This window comes from Coregonus lavaretus (assembly GCF_964263955.1).
Source record: "Coregonus lavaretus genome assembly, chromosome: 37".
Classification (NCBI taxonomy): Eukaryota; Metazoa; Chordata; class Actinopteri; order Salmoniformes; family Salmonidae; genus Coregonus; species Coregonus lavaretus.
The window spans coordinates 26,272,997-26,299,203 of NC_140024.1; the positions used below are offsets into that span (position 1 = coordinate 26,272,997).

Consider the following 26,207-nt stretch of genomic DNA (forward strand, 5'->3'; position numbering starts at 1 on the left):
CAGAGGCTATACAGCAACTGATGGATCATTTGCACAAGTTCTTTTCATAAGCGCCCAGCAGCAGTAATTTGAATTGTTTAACGTTTGCTCTGAGAGTACGTTGGAACATCGAAAGGCAGTGCATGATGGGAAACTGACTCTAACAGGTTTATTATTACATCATGTTTGTTTAATCTCAGACCGATGTGTAAGATCATCCTTTCTAGAAGTTTCGCAGCGTGACTTGTGATCAAAAGGTATAGTTAAAACTTCTTAAAGGGATAATTTACGTTTGTCAAACGCTTTTCAGACCTCAAGCGTTATCTAAAGAGTGAAGTTTTTGAACATCTTGGCATGGTTCTGTTATAATCTCCACCCGGCACAGCCAGAAGAGGACTGGCCACCCCTCATAGCCTGGTTCCTCTCTAGGTTTCTTCCTAGGTTTTGCCTTTCTAGGGAGTTTTTCCTAGCCACCGTGCTTCTACACCTGCATTACTAGCTGTTTGGGGTTTTAGGCTGGGTTTCTGTACAGCACTTCGAGATATTAGCTGATGTAAGAAGGGCTATATAAAATAAAATTGATTGATTGATTGATTGAAGTCCATATACACGTCATCTGTTGTGTAGATAGATGTACACCAGCAGGCCTTGCCATCCCAAATGAACAGGAAATAATTTATACCATAAATCCAATATTAGGACATTCTTAGCAACTGAGTGTACATTTCTCTTCACCACCAGCAGATGAGAAAATCAGCTTTCCTTAAGTATGATCTAATTTATTTTGTATAATTACATATAATTTGGTTATATTATATCAACTTTAAAACATTGGACAAGAAGAGCTAAGGGTCTATCTTTTCCTGAGGAAATTCTGCTGTATTAAAACAAATCTCTCGTTGACTGTCGTTTGTGACGCAGTTACGCAACATTATGGTTCTGGCTTTCCGAGATTACATTAAAACACATGAACCTAATTAGCCTCAACATGCCATTGAATTACAGGCTTTGTCGCAAATTGCACCCTATCCCCCATTTGGGACGTACCCAAAGTCTTTAATTCCATTACAATGTTTACTAAAGATTGGCTTATCACACCCTATGGAAATTAATAACACAATGGAATTAAAAACTTGCCACATGTATCTGTGCTGTAGAAATGGCTTTGAAAATTGAATAACCATATTATCCAAGTCATGCACCTCAATGTCCGAGGGCTGTGCAATCCAAACAAAGCTGTTCTTGTTAAATGCCTTAAAAATAAAGAGAGTTGCACACCGTTGTATAAGCTCCCACTAATTTATTCGGTAAACCACCAACGTTTCAGCATCAGCGTGCCTTCTTCAGGGACTTTTCTTAAAGGCCTTGTCACCAATGAATGAGAGATACTCTGAACCTTTTTGTCAATATATGTGGCATAAATGTCGAGACCTCTTGGGAGAAGAAGTATTGTGTCTACAAGGAGGCTATACTATTGCCTGCTTAGAAACAGAATGGGGAGAACATACATTTCATATGAATTTCCAATACACAGGGAAAAGTGAAGGGTGAAGAAAGAAGCCTTACTGTAAGTGACCAAATTCTTCAACTGGTCATTTAACTTTTTACAGATACATTTCATTTATTTATTTTCATACAATCTGCACATACTCAAATCATACAGAAACCAGAATTACAGTTAATCAACTGTTAGTTAAGATAATTCCCTTAACATTTTTCACACTATGCCATGCTGAAAATTACCATTGACACAATGTACACATACCACCAGGCTATCAGAAGTGAAGTAGTTGGATGATGGTGGTCTTGTGAAACTTCGTGGTTTAGACCTACAGGAAGCTTGCTCTTCTCTGGGGTGGGGGGGGGGGGGGGGGGTACTGTGGTCTCTGAACCTCTGGATGTTGTCCTCTGTGTGTGAGAACTCCATCTCAGCATGTCTCTTCCTGAGCTCAGCCACCTCCTGCTCCAGTTGCTCCAGGAGTCCTTCAGCCTGACTCACTTCAGCCTTCTCTTGGGCTCTGATCCTTCACTTCAGAGTGCCTTCTCTCAATGGAATGAATCAGCTCAGTAAAGATCTTCTCACTGTCATCCACAGTGCTGTTAAGATACACAGAAAGAGAAGATGAATACATTTCAACCAGCCCACTCACTCACTCTGGACCCCGGACATATTATAGACATAATACATTGAATATACAAAATATTAGCAACACCTTTCTAATATTGAGTTGTGCACCCTGCCTATGTGTGAGTTACTTGTTGCTCTTTCTCTGGGTTCCATGTGTCTCACATAAAGTAAATATTCTCGTGGCAGGCCAGACCTCAAGTAAGAACATATAGAGGTCACTGTCTGACCGACTTGAGGTCAAAACAAGCCCAGAATGACATGTTTTCATGGCACCATCCCACACGCTATCTACACTGAGTGTACAAAACATTAGGAACACCTTCCTAATATTGAGCTGCACCCCTTTTTTTCCCCTCAAAACAGCCTCAATTCGTTGGGGCATGGACTCTACAAGGTGTCTAAAGCCCTATCCCTCCAGCTGCAGCTGGGGGAGAACTCGGACACAGAGAGAGACGTCTATGAAGAGCTCCTCACACAGGCTGAGATCCAGGGCAACGTCAACAAGGTCAACTGTGAGTCAGACACACACACACTTACTTTATTCTGTACACTCAGTGGACAAAACATTAAGAACTCCTTCCTAATATTGAGTTGCACCCCCTTTTGCCCTCAGAACAGCCTCAATTAGTCGGGGCATGGACTCTACAAGGTGTTGAAAGCGTTCCACAGGGATGCTGGCCCATGTTGACTCCAATGCTTACCAGAGTTGTGTCAAGTTGGATGGATGTCCTTTGGGTGGTGGACCATTCTTGATACACACAGGAAACTGCGTGAAAAACCCAGCAACATAAACTGGTGTGCCTGGCAACTACTACCACACCCCGTTCAAAGGCACTTAAATATTTTGTCTTGCCCATTCACCCTCTGAATGGCACACATACACAATCCATGTCTACATTTTCTCAAGGCTTAAAAATCCTTCTTTAACCTGTCTCCTCCCCTTGATCTACAATGATTGAAGTGGATTTAACAAGTGACATCAATAAGGGATCATAGCTTTCACCTGGATTCACCTGGTTAGTGTATGTCATGGAAAGAGCAGGCACTCTGCTTACAGTTGTGCCTAAGAACAGCCATTAGGCGTGGTATAATTAAGCAATAAGGCCAAAGGGGGTGTGGTTAGGCGTGGTATAATTAAGCAATAAGGCCCAAGGGGGTGTGGTTAAGCGTGGTATAATTAAGCAATAAGACCCAAGGGGGTGTGGTATATGGCCAATATACCACAGCTAAGGACTGTTCTTATGCATGACACAACACGGAGGGCCTGGATACAGGACTTAGCCGTGGTATATGGCCAATAGAGAGATAACTTTCGTTTTCCTTGTTTGTGCTGAGGAATAGGAGTGGCCTCCACATGATTATTTTGTAGCTTCCTGGTTCTATGTGTTTGCAGTGTGCAATCAGTGCCTACAGGGGGGCAATTGAGTTATCCTTCCCCTGTTACTGTTATTTCTACTGTGGCTGAGACTGTTTCATCATGGCCTTTATGTTTATCCATCGTACACAGATAGCAGATCTACTCCTGTAGACTTGGTGGCTTTGAGTTGTGTCACAGTGCATAGCAGAAGTCCCACTCCTCCTCTCCATGTCCTCCTGACCCCAATAGTTTGCATACAAGCACTCCTGCCCTGTTGTGTGCTATGTACAGTACAGCATTAGAAGAGTAATATTGTAGCAAAGTCAGTAGACTCAATGCAGGGATAAGGGGAAATCAATGAGACAGTTATTTCTGTATATTTCACTGGGGATAACTATTCAGACACCCTAGATAGTGTATTTAAGGACTAATGTCTTTGACCTATCGAAGAGCACAAGCACTGGTAATAAGTTAGTCCTAAATATTTCAAAAACTAAAAGCATTGTATTTGGGACAAATCATTCACTAAATCCTAAACCTCAACTAAATCTTGTAATGAATAATGTGGAAATTGAGCAAGTTGAGGTGACTAAACTGCTTGGAGTAACCCTGGATTGTAAACTGTCATGGTCAAAACATATTGATACAACAGTAGCTAAGATGGGGAGAAGTCTGTCCATAATAAAGCACTATTCTGCATTCTTAACAGCACTATCAACAAGGCACGTCCTACAGGCCCTAGTTTTGTCGCACTTGGACTACAGTTCAGTCGTGTGGTCAGGTGCCACAAAGAGGGACTTTTCTCAGAATTGCAATTGCTCAGAACAGGGCAACACGGCTACCCCTTGGATGTACACAGAGAGCTAACATTAATAATATGCATGTTAATCTCTCCTAACTCAAAGTTGAGGAGAGATTGACTTCAGCACTACTTGCATTTGTGAGATGTATTGACATGAATGCACAGAGCTGTCTGTTTGAACTACCAGCACACAACTCAGACCCCCATGTATACCCCACAAGACACGCCACCAGAGGTCTCTTCACAGTCCCCAAGTCCAGAACAGACTATGGGAGGCACACAGTACCACATAGAGCCATGACTACATAGAACTCTATTCCACATCAAGTAACTCATGCAAGCAGTAAAATTTGATTTAAAAAAACAGATAAAAATACACCTCATGGAACAGTGGGGACTGTGAAGCAACTCAGTAGAGTAGAGTAGGGGCCTGAGGGCACACTTAATGTGTTGTTAAATCTGTTGTGAATGTATATGAAATGTTTTAAAAATTGTGTAACTGCCTTAACTTTGCTGGACCCCAGGAAGTGTAGCTGCTGCCTTGGCAGCAGCTAATGGGGATCCATAATAAATACAAATACAAACAGGTTTAGATTGATCAGTTGTAAACATGTGTAAGGGTTGGTGTGGGGTGTGACCCAGGTGCGGTGCAGGATAGACAGTAGGCAGTAGGCAAGGATGGTGAAACAAGGATCTTTACTGGTGGTCCAAAAGCCAGGATACAAAACAACGGACTATTCACGAAAACAAATGAGGAGCACATAGGTCTCCAAAAAACAGGCTGACAGCAAACAATACGAAATACTAACTCTGACTGGAAAAACACAATGACACAGGGAGAACACTTCTCGAGTACCTGTAACTCCGTCACGTGATCCGACACTGATACGTACTGCTTGAAATCAAGGAACTAGCAGAGAAAACTGAGCAAGGGAACACAGGGAAGTGAGGGCATAAATACACAAGTGAATCAGATCGACACAGGTGACATCAATAGGCAGATAATTAGTCCCGACTGTGAGTAAGGAGGTGCCTAAGGTTGTCGGAGGATGACACCTAGTGGGTCGCTCCGGAACTGCGACCCACTCCTGTAACAAACATGCATTGTATTTGCTAACACTTTATTTTGCTTCCCATATAGTATTAATCAGATATTTACATAATTATATAAATAGAATTGCATAACTATGCAATAATAAACCAATAATTCAAATGTTGTTTCCACTTGTACTTGTGTTCAGTGGGTTTAGTCTTACATAGTTGTAATTAGCTATTTTGGCATGATTGAGAAACCGTCATTATGGCAAGAAGCCTTGAGTCATAAAACTCTTTACCTAATCATTTAACTTTCTACAGTTACAAAGGTTAACTGACAAACATAATTATCCCTTTGGGCCATTTCTAAATGACTCTCTTTCTTCACATTTAGTGCTCATAAATGAGACCTAGGCTGCAATATGTTTGTATTAGTCAATAAGTGTTTATCTCCAGGGGTGAATAAAAACTATATTGTCAGTACTGTTTGGTTACTCAGGACAACAACCAATATTTACTGTCGGCACTCAGTACTTCAATGTTTTCCTGTCACAGGGTGACATTAAAATTGTATTGTTTGGAGTTTTCAAAACACACCAATGGTCAAAGATGTAAAATCTATATTGCTGTAGTTTATTAATATAAATGCAACTACAACAAACTGAATGTCATGCTACTCTTTTATATAGGTGGAAACAACAGTACTTCAAAGCATCCAATAACCTGTATATTACAGTGATGTTGCTTGTTGTAAGGAATCCACCAAAAATAAAAAATAAAGTAATTATTGATTGATTATAATATAATTACCCTTTTAGCATGTAATGTCTAAGTGAATATCAGATTGATACTATAGCAGACTTAAAAATATAGTTACCAATGCAATACAACATATTTCCTGTTACTAGTGTTCCTGTTACTAGGGTATTTCATCTGTTTTAAGGTCCATTCTCTTTCACCTTTGTTCCAGTATTACTCTTCCCATGCTGTGTTGTAGTAGCACAGAGCAGGTCAGTAGTGTGTGTATTCCATCTATTGGGGATCAGGACGTATAGAATCTTCTGTTGAGTAAGAAAGACACTGACCAGGAGGATTGGGACCACTGTGCTGCACAATGGAAAACTCAAAGCCAGCCAGTCTTCAGGAGTAGATCTGCTCTTATCATGACAAACTGCTGGAGGTTTCCTGTCGTACCAATCAGCAGTGTATCTGTTATCTGTGTACGATGGATAAACATTAAGGCCATGATGAAGCAGTCTCAGCCAGAGCAGACAAGACAGAGTAAGAGGGGCAGGATAACTCATATGCCCCCCTGTAGGCACTGACTGCACACACATTGAACCAGGAAGTGACATAATAATCATGTGGAGGCCACTCCTATTCCTCAGCACAAACAAGTAAAACAAAAGTTATCTCTCCTACTCGGCTGCACAGTTTGTTAGTGTGTCGTATCAAAATGGCAGAGGCATTTTTTCAAGATCAGGATTCCTTCAGCTGTTCAATCTGCCTGGATCTACTGAAGGATCCGGTGACTACTGCCTGTGGACACAGCTACTGTATGGGTTGTATTGAGGGCTGCTGGGATCAGGACGATCTGAAGGCTGTCTACAGCTGCCCAGAGTGCCGACAGACCTTTGTCTCAAGGCCTGTTCTGAGCAGAAACACTTGCTTGCTAAAATGGTGGATAAACTGAAAAATATTGGTCTTCAAGCTACTTCTCCTGCTCACTGTTATGCTGAACCAGGGGGATGTGGAGTGTGATTTCTGCATTGGAAGAAAACACAAAGCTGTCAAGTCCTGTCTGGTGTGTCTGGCCTCTTACTGTGAGACCCACCTCCAGCCTCACTATCAATCTCCTGCTTTTAAGAAGCACAACCTGGTCGAAGCCTCCACACAACTACAGCAGAAGATCTGCTCTCATCATGACAAACTACTGGAGGTTTACTGTCGTACTGATCAGCAGTGTATCTGTCTGCTGTGTGTAATGGATGACCATAAAGGCCATGATAAAGGCCATGATACAGAGGACTGAGAAACAGAAGCAGGTGGGGGGAAATCAACAGAAATCCCAGCAGAGAATCCAGGAGAGAGAGAAGGAGATGCAGAAGCTGAGACAGGCTGTGGACTCTCTGAAGGTGAATCTACAAAATATACATTCAGTATATGCATTTTATTTTAAGGCACAGATACATTGAAAACATTGACACATTGAATCATCAACAGTCAGATGCATTTCACCATCATGCTTTAGCTTGCACTAAATTGCAGCATCAGTCCTTAGATTTCCATTATAAAAGTGAGAAAAGAGTGAAAAAGAAAATACAGGGAAACTAAACAACAAACTAAAAGTTCCCAAGTGGTTCCATCCTTGCTGTTATTTAGACCAGTGTTTTTCACTTTTTAGGGGGAATTCATTAAAGGCCCAGTGCAGTCAAATGTAATTTTCCTGTGTTTTATAAATATTTCCACACTACAAGGTTGGAATAACACTGTGAAATTGTGAAAATGATGGTAATGTAAGAGCTGTTTGAAAAGACTGCCTGTAATTAGTTCAGACTGTTTTGGTGGGATGGAGTTTTGACCTGCCTGGTGATATCAATTTAGTTAATAGACCAATAAAAAAAAGAGTTCTAAACCTCTCTGCCAATAACAGCTAATTTTCTGTTTTCCCCTCCCCACTCAGACCACTCCCAGACAGTCCTACAAAATTATTGCTTGAGAAATTGCTTTTTGCTAAGAAGCTATTTTTGTTTATTTATTTTAATTTTTGTTGAAAACAATCACAGTGAGGCATTTTAATTATTACCCTGAAATTATTTGATATTGAGATAAAAATGGCTGCATTGGACCTCTTAATACTAGGCACATATTTGTCGAATAGAATAGAATCTCATTTTTATATATTTCAAGTATATGTATAAATATATACATGTCAGTGCATTCGGAAAATATTCAGACCCCTTGACTTTTTCCACATTTTGTTACGTTACAGCCTTATTCTAAATTTGATTTTCTTTAAAAGTCCCTCATCAATCTACACACAATACCCCATAATGACAAAGCAAAAACGGGTTTTTAGAAATTTTTGCAAATTTATTCAAAATTAAAAACTGAAACACCTTATTTATATAAGTATTCAGACCCTTTGCTATGAGACTCGAAATTGAGCTCAGGTGCATCCTGTTTCTATCGATCATCCTTGAGATGTTTCTACAACTTGATTGGAGTCCACCTGTGGTAAATTCAATTGATTGGACATGATTTGGAAAGGCACACACCTATCTATATAAGGTCCCACAGTTGACAGTTCATGTCAGAGCAAAAACCAAGCCATGAGGTCGAATGAATTGTTCGTAGAGCTCTGAGACAGGATTGTGTGGAGGCACAAATCTGGGGAAGGGTATTGTGTGTAGATTGATGAGGATTTTTATTTATTTAATCAATTTTAGAATAAGGCTGTAACGCAACACAATGTGGAAAAAGGGAAGGGTTCTGAATACTTTCCGAATGCACTGTATCTATAATATTTCCATATTGGGGTCCTGGTGAAAGCTGAGTGAGTGGGCTGGTTGAAATGTATCCACCTTCTCTTTCTCTGTGTATCTTAACAGCGCTCTGCACAGGCAGCAGTGGACGACAGTGAGAAAACCTTTACTGAGCTGATTCGCTCCATTGAGAGAAGGCACTCTGAAGTGAAGGAGAAGGCTGAAGTGAGTCAGGCTGAAGGACTCCTGGAGCAACTGGAGCAGGAGGTGGCTGAGCTCAGGAAGAGACATGCTGAGATGGAGGAGTTCTCACACACAGAGGACAACATCCAGTCCCTCCAGAGGTTCAAAGACCACAGTACCCCCCCCCCCCCCACTACCAATTAGATATCACAAAAAAGGGGTAAAAATAATGATTTTTGAATTTCTTACCCATCCTCTCTCCCACACACATACAACATCTGTAAGGTCCCTCAGTCAAGTATTGGATTTCAAGCACAGATTCAACTACAAAGACCAGGGAGCTTTTCGAAAGATAATAAACGGCAGTGATTGGTAGATGGGTAACAATAACAAATCAGATTTGGAATATCTCTTTAAGCATGGTCTAGTAAATAAGTATGCTGTGCATTATATATTAAACCACCAAGACACATCAAAGATACAGTCATCCTTTTGAACTGAGCCGCAGGACAGGAATGAAGCTGCTCAGGGATGGGATGGCTGTGATGGGAGAAAACTGAGGATGGATTAACAACATTACTACAAAACCATGGTGCTTGCCTACGGAGCTGTGAGGGGAACGGCACCTCCTTACCTTCAGGCTCTGATCAGACCCTACACCCAAACGAGGTCACTACGTTCATCCACCTCTGGCCTGCTAGCCCCCCTACCTCTACGGAAGCACAGTTCCCGCTCAGCCCAGTTAAAGCTATTCGCTGCTCTGGCACCCGAATGGTGGAACAAGCTCCCCCACGACGCTAGGACAGCGGAGTCACTGACCATCTTCCGGAGACATTTGAAACCCTACCTCTTTAAGGAATACCTGGAATAGTATAACAGTAATCCTACCCCCCCATAAAAATAAATAAAAAAACAAGTGGTTGTCCCACTGGCTATCCTAAGTTGAATGCACCAATTTGTAAGTCGCTCTGGATAAGAGCGTCTGCTAAATGACTTAAATGTAAATGTAAAAATTGTAGTGACTCCACAATCATGACTTAAATGACAGAGTGAAAATAAGAATACAAATATACTGAATCAAAATATTCAAAAACATGCATCTTTTATCCAACAAGGCACTAAAGTAATACTGCAAAAAAACACAGCCTAAATGCAAAGCCCTATCTTTGGTGCAAATCCAACACAACACATCACTGTGTAACTGCCCTCTTATTTTCAAGCATGGTGATGGCTGCATCATGGTATGGATATGCTTGACATCGGAACTAAATACTTAGTTCCGTCGGCAAATACGGGATGGAACTAAGCACAGGCAAAACCCTAGAGGAAAACCTTCTTCAATCTGCTGGGAGAGGAATTCACCTTTCAGCAGGACAATAACCTACAACACAAGGCCAAATCTACACTGGAGTTGCTTACCAAGAAGACAGTGAATGTTCCTGAGTGGCCAAGTTACAGTTTTGACTTAAATCTGCTTGAAAATCTATGGCATGACTTGAAAATTGCTGTGTAGCCATGATCCCCAACATATTGACAGAGCTTGAAGCATTATGAGACTTACCCAAGAAGACTCACAGCTGAAATCGCTGCCAAAGGGGTTTCTAACATGTATTGACTCAGGGAGCTGAATACTCATGCAACAACTATATTGTAGTTATTTAATTTCTATCAATCTTTAAAATAAATATATTTTTTCTTCCACTTTCACATGACAGTACATTATGAGTATTTTGTGTAGATTGTACAATTAAATCCATTTTAATCCCACTTTGTAGCACAATAAAATGTGAAGAAATACTTTTGCAAGGCACTGTATATAGCCATTGATTCTTGAAGAATATTACTTATAAATGCCACATAAACTTAGTTAATTGTCTTACCCCATCAGAACCCAGAATATAAGCTTGTTTTAATTGTAAACAAACACTGTAAAAAAAGTATACACAAACACTGCTTTAAAACAATAATATAATAATAATAATATCTGCTCTGTACTATGACACAACTCAAAGCCAGACAGTCTCCAGGAGTAGATCTGCTCTCACCATGACAAACTGCTGGAGGTTTACTGTCACACCGATCAGCAGTGTATCTGGATCCAGTGACTACTGCCTGTGGACACAACTACTGTATGGGCAGTATTGAGGGCTGCTGGGATCAGGATGATCTGAAGGCTGTCTACAGCTGCCCAGAGTGCCGACAGACTTTTTGTCCCAAGACCTTTTCTGAACAGAAACACCTTGCTTGCTAAAGTGGTGGAGAAACAGAAGAATACTGCTTTTGGAGTTGTTCCTCCGGATCAATATCTTAGCTACTTAAAATAACTAACAGTTGATTAACTGTAATTCGGGTTTCTGTATGATGATATACATTTCAGTAACCTTAAGATATGTAAAAATTGTATGAAAATCAAAGGTATAAATAAATTAAATGTATCCGTAAAAAGTGAAATGACCAGTTGAAGAATTTGGACACTCAAAGCTTCTTTCTTCTGTGTATTGGAAATTCATATGAAATGTATGTTCTGCCCATTCTGTTTCTGTACTAAGCAGGCAATAGTATAGCCTCCCTGTAGACGCAATACTGCTTCTGTCAAGAGGTCTGGACCTTTATGGCACAGGAGGCAGTGTGCTTGCCCTGTAACTACAGGCTCGCTGGTTGAAACTCCACTATGGCGGTTCCCCTTGATCACTACAACATTAGTGCTAGTCTGACTAAGACAGTGAGAGGATGGAACCCTGCCCTCACTGCCAGTATGATAGCCTCTCCTTGCTTTAACATGATTAGCACAGTCTCAGTCTGGTCCCTCCTGCCTCCATTGCTTTGACAGGAGGCCAGGCAGTGGCGTGATGCGTGTGACAGATGTTAGCGAGCACATGGGTCCTGTTGTGTCCCATCACCAGGCCATCACTCGAGAACTGATGTAATAAGAGAGGTTGTGAGAAAAAGAGATCTAGGCTATGTTCAGGCAGATTGGAGCCACGTATATAGACACTGTGTAGTGAGGCTAACTAAAGACAAACAGGTTCAAATTAGAGAAACGAGGGTAGTAGTTGTCTGTCTGCCATCTTAGGATAAGTCAAGGCCAACTGTTTCACCAAAGATAAGTCGAGGTGAGGACAGCATACGGGCAGTGAATTTTCACATACTTTCAAAGAGAGAATTGCTGGCGAGAAGAAGAGAGAGACCTATTGCAAAAGGTGCATTAAAATCATATACTGTATGTTGATTATTGCAAAAAGTGTGTAAAGATCCTATGTTTATAAAGTAGCTAGAGCTCTCATCGTTGTAGAAGGTTCTCCAGAATGCCCGGAGACATTCATATGCATTTCAGCGAGGGATCGCACCAACCCATTTGGCTGGGCAGTTTGTGTGATTGACCATGAGGGAGGCAGAGATTGCACCACCCCATTTGCATGCTTCACAGTAAACAGAATGGATCTTACTTTAATCTTATATGAATTTCATATGTGAAATAGATTATTCTTAAATAAATCAGATTTGTATATGATTTTATATATATATTTTGACATACCTTTTGAGAGAGAGAGAGAGAGAGAGAGAGAGAGAGAGAGAGAGAGAGAGAGAGAGAGAGAGAGAGAGAGAGAGAGAGAGAGAGAGAGAGAGAGAGAGAGAGAGAGAGAGAGAGAGAGAGAGAGAGAGAGAGAGAGAGAGAGAGAGAGAGAGAGAGAGAGAGAGAGAGAGAGAGAGAGAGAGAGAGAGAGAGAGAGAGAGAGAGAGAGAGAGAGAGAGAGAGAGAGAGAGAGAGAGAGAGAGAGAGAGAGAGAGAGAGAGAGAGAGAGAGAGAGAGAGAGAGAGAGAGAGAGAGAGATTCTCATTCGCTTTAGGATACCCAGTCTGGATATCAGGATGCCTGGTTTCCCATTAACCAGATTCCCATTTTTCTTGACACCTCCAATCCCAACAAATACATTTGTCGACACACACCCCCCAGACAAATACATTACGATGACACTCCTTAATAATGTATTGCTCACAGCGTCAAATATCCCAAACAGAGCAACATTCAGCCATAAAGATCTTTATTGACGTGTTTTTTATTGCACACTGAAATGGTGCATCATGGTTAGATAGGCAGTACCATGGGGTTTGTGCTTGACTCACTATTCTTTTCCCCCAAGGCAAGAAACCAGGGGATCTTTAAATGAGCTTTCTAACATGACCATCCTTTTATGGACTTGTGGATGGAGAGACTCTGAATTGCTGGGATGTGCACTCAATGCAGTCTGACAGCCAGGTTATGGCCCACTGTGTTTCAGACCTGGGTTCAAGTAGTATTTGTTTTCTTTCAAATACTTTGAGGGTTTGATTGAGCCAGTCTGGAGTGCAAGATTGGTAGAGGCCACAGGATTTGCATTTCTGGGACTATTTCATTGGTTCCATTACGCCAGAAAAACTCAATGAAGTAACGCTAAAGTATTTGAAAGGAAACCAAGACTATTTGAACCCAAGTTCTTTCTGTTTAAAGATGTTGTGCATTTTAATGTTTGACCTGAATATTTACAGTAATGATGCATTATAAGAGGGTTTGGCTCATATCACAGCAGGAGGATATGGGTTCATTTCTGGTCACACTGTGTAGTACCTGATGAAACAGTGAATAAACAAACATTATACAGTGTCCAGAACCACATGCACATGGCTCAATAACCATGGTCTATGGAATGAGGGGTATCAACCAGGAATAAAAAGGACGGTCATTTTTCCTAATCCATAAGAAAGCTTCCATACTTTCCACTGTTGTAAATATGTGTATGCATGTCACTGTCATTTTTACAACAACAAATTAAACAAATTGACACCCAATTCAGTTACATTGACAACTGAATTAGGCTGGGATTCAATCCAAGGTGCGTTATAGAGCAACACACTGACAATGCGCTTTTACAAAGGCAATTTTACAGACGTTTGCGGAGATCGCATTCACGGAAAACAATGCGCATGTTGGTATTTTGGTATTTTATTAGGTTCCCCATTAGCTGTTGCAAAAGCAGCAGCTACTCTTCCTGTGGTCCACAAAAAAACATGAAACATGACATAATACAGAACATTAATAGACAAGAACAGCTCAAAGACAGAACTACATACAACTACATACTACATACATTTACCACATACATTTATGCTTTACATCTCAAGCATAAATTACCTTTAAAGGTCAAGTGCAATGCGCTGCTCTATAACACGGCTTGGATTGAATACTGGCCTAAGTCTATTGAGCGCAGTAGTGTTTTCACTGAAAAGAGAAAGATGACACTGAACTGCACTACCTGAGCCAGGCTGCTAAACAAGATGGCCGACTTTGCCCATGTCACATACTTCTTCTTCGGTATTATGGAGGTCAGCAAACAAATGATATAGGTGCATGCTGCCACCTACTGTTCTGGCTGTATATCAGCCTATTATTCTGTAATATGAATTCATTCAACTTTGTGAGAGAAAATAAATCCCTACCAACTAACCCTACATCCATTAAAACCTCACCACTATTTCACTACTTTGGCCCTATTTGATCCTATCCCAGGCCAACAGCCTGGGAGGAAGGGACACTATCATTCAAATCTGGGTCTTGAAAGGGAACTGCATCTTCAGACAATATTCCCTGCAATTTTTCAGCAGTAAAAGTCCTGGCGATCCAAAAACATTTCTCTGCATTCACAATTATGTAAACTTTATTTGATTTCTTGTTAGTTTGACTTGTGCAATTTATCACCTGCGCAATAAACACAACAAAATCCACCTTCTTCACTATCAGTACTTCAGGATCCCTCAACTGATGAACAACACTTTCTGCAGGCTGCGGGGCATCCATTGCCATTTCTTCCTCATTTGCACTCGCTCCTCGCACTGCCTCTGCATAAGAGACCTGGTGAACAGCCCAGATTCTTGCTACTTCAACCTCCTTCACCCTTACAGGGCATTCCTGGAACTCAGGAACGTGGTTCCCACCACAATCTCACTGCGTATCTCATATACCCCAGCTTTACATCTGTGGGAAGAGACTCTTCAACAAATAGCAATAGCACCGATAGGCTTTCCTCTTTCCTTCCATTCACCATACAGTTAAATCGTAATACATCCACTACTCCTGGTACATGGTATATTTTCAGCCTCAATTTCCACCGCAACGCCAGAGATTACACCTTTTACCTGTGCTCTGTTCAGAAAAGCTAAACTTTGAATTATACTCCGATAATTCCCAGAGATACAATGCACTTTCCTTTTGTTCTTCTGACACAATAAATCAACACCATACCGCTCCTGGTCACTTTGATTGACACCACCTTTCCCAGTGCGTCCTCCACCATCTCCTTGAATGGATCTCCCAAAAACACATCTTTATCCATGAAACGAACTCCAACAAGGAACGAGGCATTATTAGATCAAGGCCTATCTTCATGAACAACTTTATCCCGTTTTGCTCCATTCCTCAACACTACAGTTTTCCACTCATTTCCATTAACGTTACTTAATGCGTCATCCGACTCAAACAGTGCTTCTGCTTCTGCCATCTTTCCCTCAGTTTGGACGCCAAGAAGACGACCTCCCATGTCACATACTCATTCACATGTTTAAATGAAAGGTGGGAGGCTGTAGTACTGACAGAATGTTGTCACTGAAAACGACAGCTCCTTTACACATAGCTCAGGCTAGCAGTCGTGCTGTACTGCCTGTTGTTACAGTGGCAAGCAAATAGGTGATGCAAATGGGTTTTGTTTGTGATACCCATGTAAATATTTGCTATGGCCAGGAGCAGCCCTCGGGTTACAGTTGTCTCATGGAACGATGGCATTGAATTGTATTGACATTTACTAGCTAACAGAATCATATCCAACCTCGTCATTAGTTTATATAATGGTTGGTTTCCGCTGTGCACTGAAATATGTCCTAAAAGGCTGGGTTGTGTTTATTAGGCCATACCGTTGCAAAACATTTAGCAATGAAAACGTTTCTTATTGGACAAGTTCAGGTAGTCCTACCTCCCCTTTTCACTCTGTTTTCTTCAGTTCTGTACCTAATGAACACCACCATGGGTCCTATTCATTGGAGCACATCATAGCAAAATGTTCAGGTAGTCCCTCCCTCCCGTTTTCTTCATAATTAACATTTCCTGGATCAACACAGGACACTGGACTGTGAGACTCACATAGATTGTGTTACATGATAATTCCAGCTATGACATTAACAGACTATAGTAGGTCTATGTGTTGAAATGTTTTGTAATTTTGTTCTTAATGATAGCTGGAAGGCATCTTATCTTAACTTGAATGATTTCTTTAGGTCACAGTTTGATCCCAAAATTACATTTTTGCATATTTTTGCATTTCATTATTCTCTGGTGTGGATAGTATCTGAGTTATTCAAATAATAACTCTGAATCCAAAACAAGTGAGATGACCAATATGTTTATTTATTTGACAGTCTAGAGTGCACATGCTGTAAATGTTTTCTGGGTTACAAAACCCCTCCATGCTCCTCTTTAAATGGAAACTACTTTATCAACACACAAGAACAAAACAAGAAAAAACGCAAGTGCCATAATGTTGGCCTACAGCTTGTGGATGCTGCATAGCCCTTGAGGTTGTGGACATAGTGGTTTGTCCCAAACGCACCATATTCCCTATATACTGCAATCATTTTGACCAGAGCCCTTGGGGACATGGTCAACAGTAGTGCACCGTAAAGGGAATAGGGTGTCATTTGGGACGCAGTTGATGATAGAAGTTGATGATGATATTCCTCTGTCTTGGCTGGAGCGTTGGTTGCGGTGGTTCTACAGTGAAGTGTTTCTCCCTGAAGGAGTTTAGAGACATCTGAGGAGGAAGGAGTTGCAGCTGCTGACCCTGCCGCAGTCACAGAGCTTCCCAATGCGGGGTCCATGCCTCAAGGCACACCGGTCACCCATACCACACTGAGAGACAGAGAGAGAGTGAGGGAGGGGGAGGGAGATAGATAGAGAGAGGGAGAGAGAGAGTGAGGGAGGGGGAGGGAGATAGATAGAGAGAGGGAGAGAGAGAAAGAGAGATAGAGAGGAAACACAAAGTAGCTTTATCACAAAACTCAGTCCTTAACTTTTAATTAGAAGAGAAAGAGTTACTCAGCGATGGTAATGAAAGTTCTAATTAGTTTGATGTATGAATGAAGAGGTGTTTGGTGGTCCTTCAGACTCCTCCTCCTTTCAGTTAATTAGACTTAGGGCTGCTATCTTGATCAGGCTGTATAATTGCACTCAAATCAAAGGCTGCTGGCATTTCTCCACTTGCATTTAATTATACTGACAACTTATACTTGCTAATTGATTCTACATAAACTTTAAATTGAACTGCATTGAAATGGTTCACAGACTATGATACAGAGTGGGAGAAACATGGGGGGCTTAAAGGGGGCGTTCAGAATTTTACAAAAAAAGCCAAATGGCCTGTAACATCAATCAAAATATGGAGTTGATTTGGGGTGATTTGGCAATTTAAAAAAAAAACAGCTCACATGCCACTTTTACCTTCATTGAGTGTTAGCTTGTAGTGGCTATTTAATGAAAACCAAACCATGGATTACAGCTTCTCCTGACCCATGGACTACTTTCAGGGTGAGGAACTATCTAACATCAAGTTGTAAAATCCTAAACTTCCCCTTTAATAACAGGCACTGTTCACCAGATATGCTACCTTGTCCCAGACCTGCTGTTTTCAACTCTCTCTCTCTACCACACCTGCTATTTCAACCTCTAAATGCCCGGCTATGAAAAGCCAAGTGAAGTTTACTCCTGATGCACTGACCTGTTGCAACCTCTACAACCACTGTGATTATTAATTGACCCTGCTGGTCATCTATGAACGTTTGAACATCTTGGAGAAAAATCTGGCCTTAATGGCCATGTACTGTTATAATCTCCACCCGGCACAGCCAGAAGGGGACTGGCCACCCCTCAGAGCCTAGTTCCTCTGTAGGTTTCTTCCTAGGTTTCTGCCTTTCTAGGGAGTTTTTCCTAGCCACCGTGCTTCTACATCTTCGTTGCTTGCTGTTTGGGGTTTTAGGCTGGGTTTCTGTATAGCACTTTGTGACATCTGCTGATGTAAAAAGGGCTTTATAAATCAAATTTGATTGATTGATTGATCCGCATTTTGTTCCAAATAAATAAACTCTTACAATATGTTTCAGCAGTAAGGCCTGAGGGGGTGTGGTATATGGCCAATATATCACGGCTAATGGCTGTTCTTATGCACGACGCAACGCTGAGTGCCTGGATACAGCTCTTAGCTGTGGTATATTGGCCATGTATCACAACCCCCCGAGGTGCCTTATTACTATTATAAACTGGTTACCAACATAATTAGAGCAGTAAATATAAATGTTTTGTCATACCCATGGTATACAGTCTGATATATCACGGCTTTCAGCCAATCAGCATTCAGGGCTCGAACCACCCAGTTTATAACACCCCTTTGATACTTGAAAAGTACTGATGATTTTAAATGCAGTCATAGCCTGCATTTGGGCAAAAATAACGTTTTAAACAGGAACATATTAGGACTCACAGGAGGGATCATGCCTCTCTTCTCAGTGGAAGGCAGATGGCTCTGCATCTTCACTAGAAGAGCCTCCATCGCATCCACCTGGGACACAGAGTAAAGGAAACAGGGTCAATGGAATTTCTCATTGCTTTTCTCAAGGAGGGTTTTAAAATCTATACTCTTATATGACTGCAATTTCCCCATGAGTTTATGTACTACCTAATGAAAATGTCAGTGTTATAGAGGCTATATTTTAGTTTTCAGAAGATCCTTTGAATAATCTATAGGCTAAATCAGATTACATTTCAAGGAAATCTTGTGGAACTCTATCTCTTCAGGTGTCATTCATTTGACATTTAGGTTCAACCAGGGATGGAAATTAAGATAGCCAGCTAGCCCGAGGCCAGTACTTTTCAGACCGGGCTGGCAAGTGCACTAAATCTTTAACTTCCATCCCTGTGTTCAACCATGGATAAAACTGATGGATAAATTGGATTCTCACTGACACTTTTATCAGGACGAACTGCAGAAGAAGGTTATGTTGTCCCATAATCCAATCATGAGCAAACATTTAGATTGCGAATTATATACAGTATATATATATTTTTTTACCCCCTTTTTCTCCCCAATTTCGTGATTACGATCTTGTCTTATCTCTGCAACTCCCCAACGGGCTCGGGAGGGGCAAAGGTCGAATCATGAGTCCTCCGAAACATGACCCGCCAAACAGCGCTTCTTAACATCAGCTCGCTTAACCCGGAAGCCAGCTGCACCAACTGATGACCGAAGTCAGCCTGCAGGCGCCCGGCCCGCCACTAGGAGTAGCTAGAGCGTGATGAGCCAAGTAAAGCCCCACCGGCCAAACCCTCCCCTAACCCGGACAACGCTGGGCCAATTGTGTGCTGCCCTATGGGACTCCCGGTCACAGCCGGTTGTGACACAGCCTGGGATCAAACACCAGTAGTGACTTTGCAACACTGTGATGCAGTGCCTTAGACCTCTGTGCCACTTGGGAGGCTGATATCGAATTATATTGATTTAGATTTAGATATTAAATTGATAACCAGTATTGCATGAATATATTGATCAGGACAGACATGATAGGCTAGCCTGAAACAACAAAAGTGATTCCCTATATGAACTTACAAGTTCTTTCTCTGCGGCCGCGGCCGCGGCGGACTTCTGCGCTCCAAAGTCCTCTGCGGAAACTTCCTGCGACGCCTGGCCTCGGCACATAACGAACATCAGGCCGATGCACAGCAGTCGGAGCAGCACTCCTGAGCTATCCATGGTTCTGAAGCTGTGCGTCGTAAATGCTGTGCGGTCGTGGCGGCAATAAGAGAGCGCAGTGATCAGAGCGAAGGGTCGAAAGTCCAGAGTGCGTAAATGTGCAACGGACTGCCGGACCTCTGCATTTATACAAAGCGAGTAGCCCCGCCTGTAAGGTAATGTAGCTGGGTTGCCAGACCCATAGCGAGGAACTCCAGTCTTTAATGCATTTTGAATGGTTTGAAGGATTACTCTTAATTGTGATTTGAACTGGTGGGTTCAAATCCCACACGTTACACTTGCATCCCGTAGCTTCTTATTTTGTCCATTATTCAGACTTGTTACCGATTTAAAACCTCTCTATTTATAATTGTATCTTATAAAGTTGTTTTTCACTCTGTTGCAAGCCCCACCTCAATATATACCTAATTAAATGTCGTACTGCAATTGTAAGCTACTAAATACAATGTTCCTTGTAGGGGCCATTTCTCTCGTTGAATGAGACCAATACAATCCCCAAATAGAATTTCAACGGTGATTTCAACTGAGTTGGAGATCAATTGTGATTTCAACACAATTAAAATGTCTAATCACTGCAATCCATTGCAAAACAACCCAGTGTCTAATTTTCCCTTCACAAACCTAATATACAGTGCAATAGAGAAGGGAAATGTTCTAATACTGAAGCTAATATAATAATAATACTACTACTACTAATAATAATAATAATAATAATAATATAAAAGCTCCATTCCTCTTTGACTTTATACATTCTTGCTCACAGTTTAACACAAAGAGAAGAAATGCAGAATGTACGTCAGTTGCATAGAAGATAGCATAAAAAACACTTACTAATATACATACATAATCCAGGACATACAAAAATAATAATGATACCATTTTTTTCACTGGGGGGGTCTGGCTCACAGAGCTATTACACACACACACACACACACACACACACACACACACACACACACACACACACACATTGGGGCGTTGTAAGGCAACACTCATCTGTTCTGGCCCATTCATCTCCTATTGATTCCTCGTCTTAATTAAAGGTGTGTGATATGATACGCCGCAGGGCAATGTCCAGCACTCACTTGAATATAATATGCAATTAAAGCTTGGTTTTATTTTCCTTTAACTCTCAGCAGCATGTCTTTATTGTCTTAATAATAGACAACCCACTGGCATACCTTTCGGCCTGCACCTTCCTCAGTGTGCGTATGGCTCTGACTGGCTCGCCCCGAGTCTCTCTGGACAGATTAAGGAAATAATTTGCAATTCCTTAAAAAGAGCACTCCAGTGAACTCAATTGTGTTGTTCCTGTGTCTTTATCTATCGAACAATGACCTCTTATCTATTCTGCAGTAGATCACCACCGTTGAACTGTGTTGCAGCTCGTTGCTTGGTTTCATAGTAGAGACATACATTTACTGCACAACTGTATTCCCAGGGAATACTGTAAGGTAGAAAACTCAGTAGTCTTAGAACAGCATTTACCAAATGTTGGGTAGAGACAAATAGGCTGTGGCTGATACCGTTTGTGTCTAAGCTTACATCGGAGTACTGACTATAAAAATTGGGTTTGTTTACTTGGGTCTGGGTCACTACTACAGTGAAGAAGTATAGGTGGGTCCCAGAACCGAACACTCGGGAGAAACGCTCACCTTCTATTTCAGAGTCGGGGCAACTTCACCATACAATGTGTAGTGTGCTTTAAGGAAAGTCCTTTGAGTGCCTGTAGAAGGCAGCAGATGGCGCTGCGCCTGCAGTTTCGCCGAGTGGCTGCTGATGGGTGTTTCCTGGAACGCATACTTTGGTTTAGGATTTAGGAAGGAACACACACCCCAGTGACATCAGTTAGGTTTGAAGAAAAAAAAAGTCTCAGCTCTCGTCTCAAACAGTGCAGTGGAGCAACAAGGGGGCCGAGAGCGCCTTCCCGACTTTTTCAATTATATAGCCCACAAAGAGAACTGGACGAAACTGTAGGCTATCATCTCAGCTACTATAATTTGACCTAATCAACTCGGAGAGTGAGGATTATAACACTTAGTCAGAGAAGATGTCAACCTCAGACGAGGCAGACGGGCTTCGGCCGAGATATGGGTGTGAGTATCTAAAAACTTTTCCTGCTCGCTCACCTTTTGATCTTATTTTACCTCCGTTTACAGAAGTTTAACAATTAGTTAATTGTTTTAATCAATACATACATTTTCAAATGCGTTTTTTCGTCTTCTTTCTATTTATATTCATGTGTTTGACTTTGGTTTGACTTTTGACAGCGTGGTAGGTAGGCTCTGACTTCCGCGTTTTCATCTACATCGGTTATAATATTGCATTTTTACGTAGCTACATCGAATGAAGTTAACCTACATTGAATTTGGTCGATGCAATCCGGGATCCTTGGGACGTCATTGAAGTAATTGAATTTAAAATGGTAAGGGTTAAAGTTAGGGTAAAGGTAGGGGTTAAGTTTTTTAAGGTAGGGACGTCTAGGGTAGGGACGTCCCAAGGATTGCGGATAGCACTAACCCACAGAATTTTTACATGTTTGCATTTTTCACAGTAAATGATAAAATTGTTGTTTTCTTATAGGGAATCGAAGGTAGCAAGAAGATGCAATAGTTGACTGGTTTACCTGGTCGATTCATTGGAATCTATTGATCGCCTACTATAGTCTATTGATATGTAAACTAGTAGCCCCATATAGTACCCCATCATTGATGATATTAATAAAAACATTTACATTCGGATATTGTCTTTTTTTATTGTATTTTATAAAATAATTATAATTTTTATATTTTGTTTAAATTTGTGATTTTATGAACTTTGAAATCATTCTGTATAATGAAAAGTGTGTTACAAATGTAATTTATAATAATAATAATTTGTATAATTATAATTATTATTAGTGGTGAACTAGACTTGCCTGAGTCAGTCAATAGCCTTGGCCTAAGGTTGAACCATAACACTTACTTACTGGGTTGTCAACTGCATTGAAGATTACTGCAACTGTAAATTACCAAATAGTTTGATAAGTTTACCAGGCTAATACATGAGTTTAAGGCTGCTCAATAATAGTCATTTTAATCATAGTCAGTAGAATAAAACCCCACAATAAACTCCTGGAAACTGTAAGTGACAATTTTTAGACCTTTCCATTTTCCATTCTCTAATGGTCATGTAGCCTAGGTTATAATTGACATGCTCGTTATTCAGAAGGCCTAGACCATCAGAAGGAGGCTGAAAGAGCTCTTATAATAAGAGCGCTCATGTCCCCTTTATTTCTCTCCCTCCCAGCTCTAAAAATACATTACCGTGCAGGCGGGAAGATGTGGGCCTATCCAGTGTAACCATTTCGGTCTCTCTAGCCTAGGCCAGTGGATCCCAACCAGGGGTGTTAGGACCCCTGGTGGTACTTGGCCTATCCAAAGGGGGTACGTGAAATGAGACCATAGGCCTACTGGTAAAATGCACATGAGGGGGTACTTCAGGGGTACTCCTGGCAGAGCGAAATTCAATTGGTGGTACAGTAACCGAAAAAGGTTGGGAACGCAGGCCTAGGCCCTAGCCCACACCACGGAGCTTTGTTTTCCTGCAGAACAAGTTAGAATTATTACTCGCAGTATCTCCAAGTTCTTTGTAAGAAACTCCTGTGCATTTCATTTGGCATATTTGCTGGATCACTTGAAGTGATAAGAACCATTTTCCACAGAAATGAAAAATGTCAAACAAGATGTTTAAACAAAGTTGGTATAGGCTAGCCTACATTTAGCTACTGTGTGACTAAAGCTAAGTTGGCCTCCCCCGATCAGTAACCCTTGAATCATCTCAATATGTGGAACTGGTGGTGAGGCCAAGTTCTAACCAGACTGGGAGGGGTTGGAGTAGCCTAGCACTGGGGACTGTTCACCATGACAGCTGAGCAGAATCAGCCTGTGAATGAATGAACACCTGATTTCTTGAGTCAATTTACATTTTTGTGCTTATGATGATGGCCAACACAACTATGCCAGTTTTGATATTCGGGATGGATGTGATTTGCTAGACAGTCTCTACCCCTCCTACATGCAAAATGAGAAGTCTCACTGTTAATTTGAAGGGAAGTTCTTGAATAAAAAATAAAAAAATCTTCCCTACTTGTTTGTTTGTGTGTGTGTCTGCAAATCTGTGTGTGTTTACTATAAATCTGAGTGTGAGCTAGACTCAACTCAGTGTGTGTACTGTGAACATTTGTAAATTCATGAGTGTTTCCTGTACAGCTATGCTGTTATTTACATTTTAGTCATTTAGCAGACGCTCTTATCCAGAGCGACTTAGAGTTAGTGAGTGCATAATTCTTTTTTTTTTCATGAGCAAAGCTAGTATTCACCTAGTGTGTGTTGTTTTCCAGCCGTTCTGGATGGTGTGGAGCGACTCACAGCAGAGGAGATGGACGAGAGGAGGCAGCAGAACATGGCCTACGAGTACCTCTGTCATCTGGAAGAGGCTAAACGGTAAGAGAGAGAGTTTCATTAGTTGGTTATTGCCTTTTTTTTGGGGGGGGGGGGGGCAGGTATAAAAATGAATAAAAGCAGACAAATACAAATTCTGCCGGATATGTACCTGGGGGAGACTTCAACCTGCAGTGGGAAAGGAAGGGAAATGTCTCTCACCACAGTCTGTGAAGGACAAAGAATGCAAATAGTCTGCAATTGATCCACACTTCCAATGTGAGAGAATACAGAAGTGTTCTTAGAGAGTCTGGAGCCCTACAGTGGGGAAAAAAGTATTTAGTCAGCCACCAATTGTGCAAGTTCTCCCACTTAAAAAGATGAGAGAGGCCTGTAATTTTCATCATAGGTACACGTCAACTATGACAGACAAATTGAGATTTTTTTTCTCCAGAAAATCACATTGTAGGATTTTTAATGAATTTATTTGCAAATTATGGTGGAAAATAAGTATTTGGTCACCTACAAACAAGCAAGATTTCTGGCTCTCACAGACCTGTAATTTCTTCTTTAAGAGGCTCCTCTGTCCTCCACTCGTTACCTGTATTAATGGCACCTGTTTGAACTTGTTATCAGTATAAAAGACACCTGTCCACAACCTCAAACAGTCACACTCCAAACTCCACTATGGCCAAGACCAAAGAGCTGTCAAAGGACACCAGAAACAAAATTGTAGACCTGCACCAGGCTGGGAAGACTGAATCTGCAATAGGTAAGCAGCTTGGTTTGAAGAAATCAACTGTGGGAGCAATTATTAGGAAATGGAAGACATACAAGACCACTGATAATCTCCCACGATCTGGGGCTCCACGCAAGATCTCACCCCGTGGGGTCAAAATGATCACAAGAACGGTAAGCAAAAATCCCAGAACCACACGGGGGGACCTAGTGAATGACCTGCAGAGAGCTGGGACCAAAGTAACAAAGCCTACCATCAGTAACACACTACGCCGCCAGGGTCTCAAATCCTGCAGTGCCAGACGTGTCCCCCTGCTTAAGCCAGTACATGTCCAGGTCCGTCTGAAGTTTGCTAGAGTGCATTTGGATGATCCAGAAGAGGATTGGGAGAATGTCATATGGTCAGATGAAACCAAAATAGAACTTTTTGGTAAAAACTCAACTCGTCGTGTTTGGAGGACAAAGAATGCTGAGTTGCATCCAAAGAACACCATACCTACTGTGAAGCATGGGGGTGGAAACATCATGCTTTGGGGCTGTTTTTCTACAAAGGGACCAGGACGACTGATCCGTGTAAAGGAAAGAATGAATGGGGTCATGTATCGTGAGATTTTGAGTGAAAACCTCCTTCCATCAGCAAGGGCATTGAAGATGAAATGTGGCTGGGTCTTTCAGCATGACAATGATCCCAAACACACCGCCCGGGCAACGAAGGAGTGGCTTCGTAAGAAGCATTTCAAGGTCCTGGAGTGGCCTAGCCAGTCTCCAGATCTCAACCCCATAGAAAATCTTTGGAGGGAGTTAAGTCCGTGTTGCCCAGCGACAGCCCCAAAACATCACTGCTCTAGAGGAGATCTGCATGGAGGAATGGGCCAAAATACCAGCAACAGTGTGTGAAAACCTTGTGAAGACTTACAGAAAATGTTTGACCTGTGTCATTGCCAACAAAGGGTATATAACAAAGTATTGAGAAACTTTTGTTATTGACCAAATACTTATTTTCCACCATAATTTGCAAAAAAATTCATTAAAAATCCTACAATGTGATTTTCTGGAAATGTTTTTCTCAATTTGTCTGTCATAGTTGACGTGTACCTATGATGAAAATTACAGGCCTCTCTCATCTTTTTAAGTGGGAGAACTTGCACAATTGGTGGCTGACTAAATACTTTTTTCCCCCACTGTATAAGGAAACAGGGGCCTGTTTTGTATTCCAGTTCCAGTGTTGCATCTCAGCTATTGCAATGGTGTTTGTT

The 26,207-nt window shown here is 41.4% G+C and overlaps 3 protein-coding genes across 3 annotated transcripts in view; 2 read left to right on the top strand and 1 right to left on the bottom strand.

Moving 5' to 3' along the window:
• Positions 1-7,304: 7,304 nt before the first annotated feature.
• LOC311111393 (uncharacterized protein) lies at positions 7,305-9,173 on the top strand (the record flags this gene model as incomplete). The annotated part of the gene is made up of 2 exons (XM_084154109.1): positions 7,305-7,436; positions 8,913-9,173. 2 exons carry the CDS (start codon positions 7,305-7,307, stop codon positions 9,171-9,173), a joined length of 393 nt encoding a protein of 130 aa, XP_084010235.1.
• A 7,207-nt stretch (positions 9,174-16,380) lies between these two features.
• On the bottom strand, positions 16,381-19,886 carry cartl (cocaine- and amphetamine-regulated transcript-like). Its single transcript, XM_084153825.1, has 3 exons — positions 19,649-19,886; positions 18,527-18,604; positions 16,381-16,902 (listed from the first exon to the last, which is right to left on the bottom strand). The coding sequence occupies exons 1-3, from the start codon at positions 19,790-19,792 to the stop codon at positions 16,795-16,797; spliced, it is 330 nt and encodes a 109-aa protein (XP_084009951.1). The 5' UTR covers positions 19,793-19,886; the 3' UTR covers positions 16,381-16,794.
• A 1,743-nt stretch (positions 19,887-21,629) lies between these two features.
• Positions 21,630-26,207, top strand: part of iqgap1 (IQ motif containing GTPase activating protein 1) — a 75,355-nt gene continuing 70,777 nt past the window's right edge. Inside the window, exons 1-2 of the mRNA XM_084154302.1 lie at positions 21,630-21,888; positions 24,174-24,276. Coding sequence (XP_084010428.1) covers positions 21,843-21,888; positions 24,174-24,276 — 149 coding nt within the window. The 5' untranslated portion in view covers positions 21,630-21,842. The remainder of the gene's footprint in view (positions 21,889-24,173; positions 24,277-26,207) is intronic.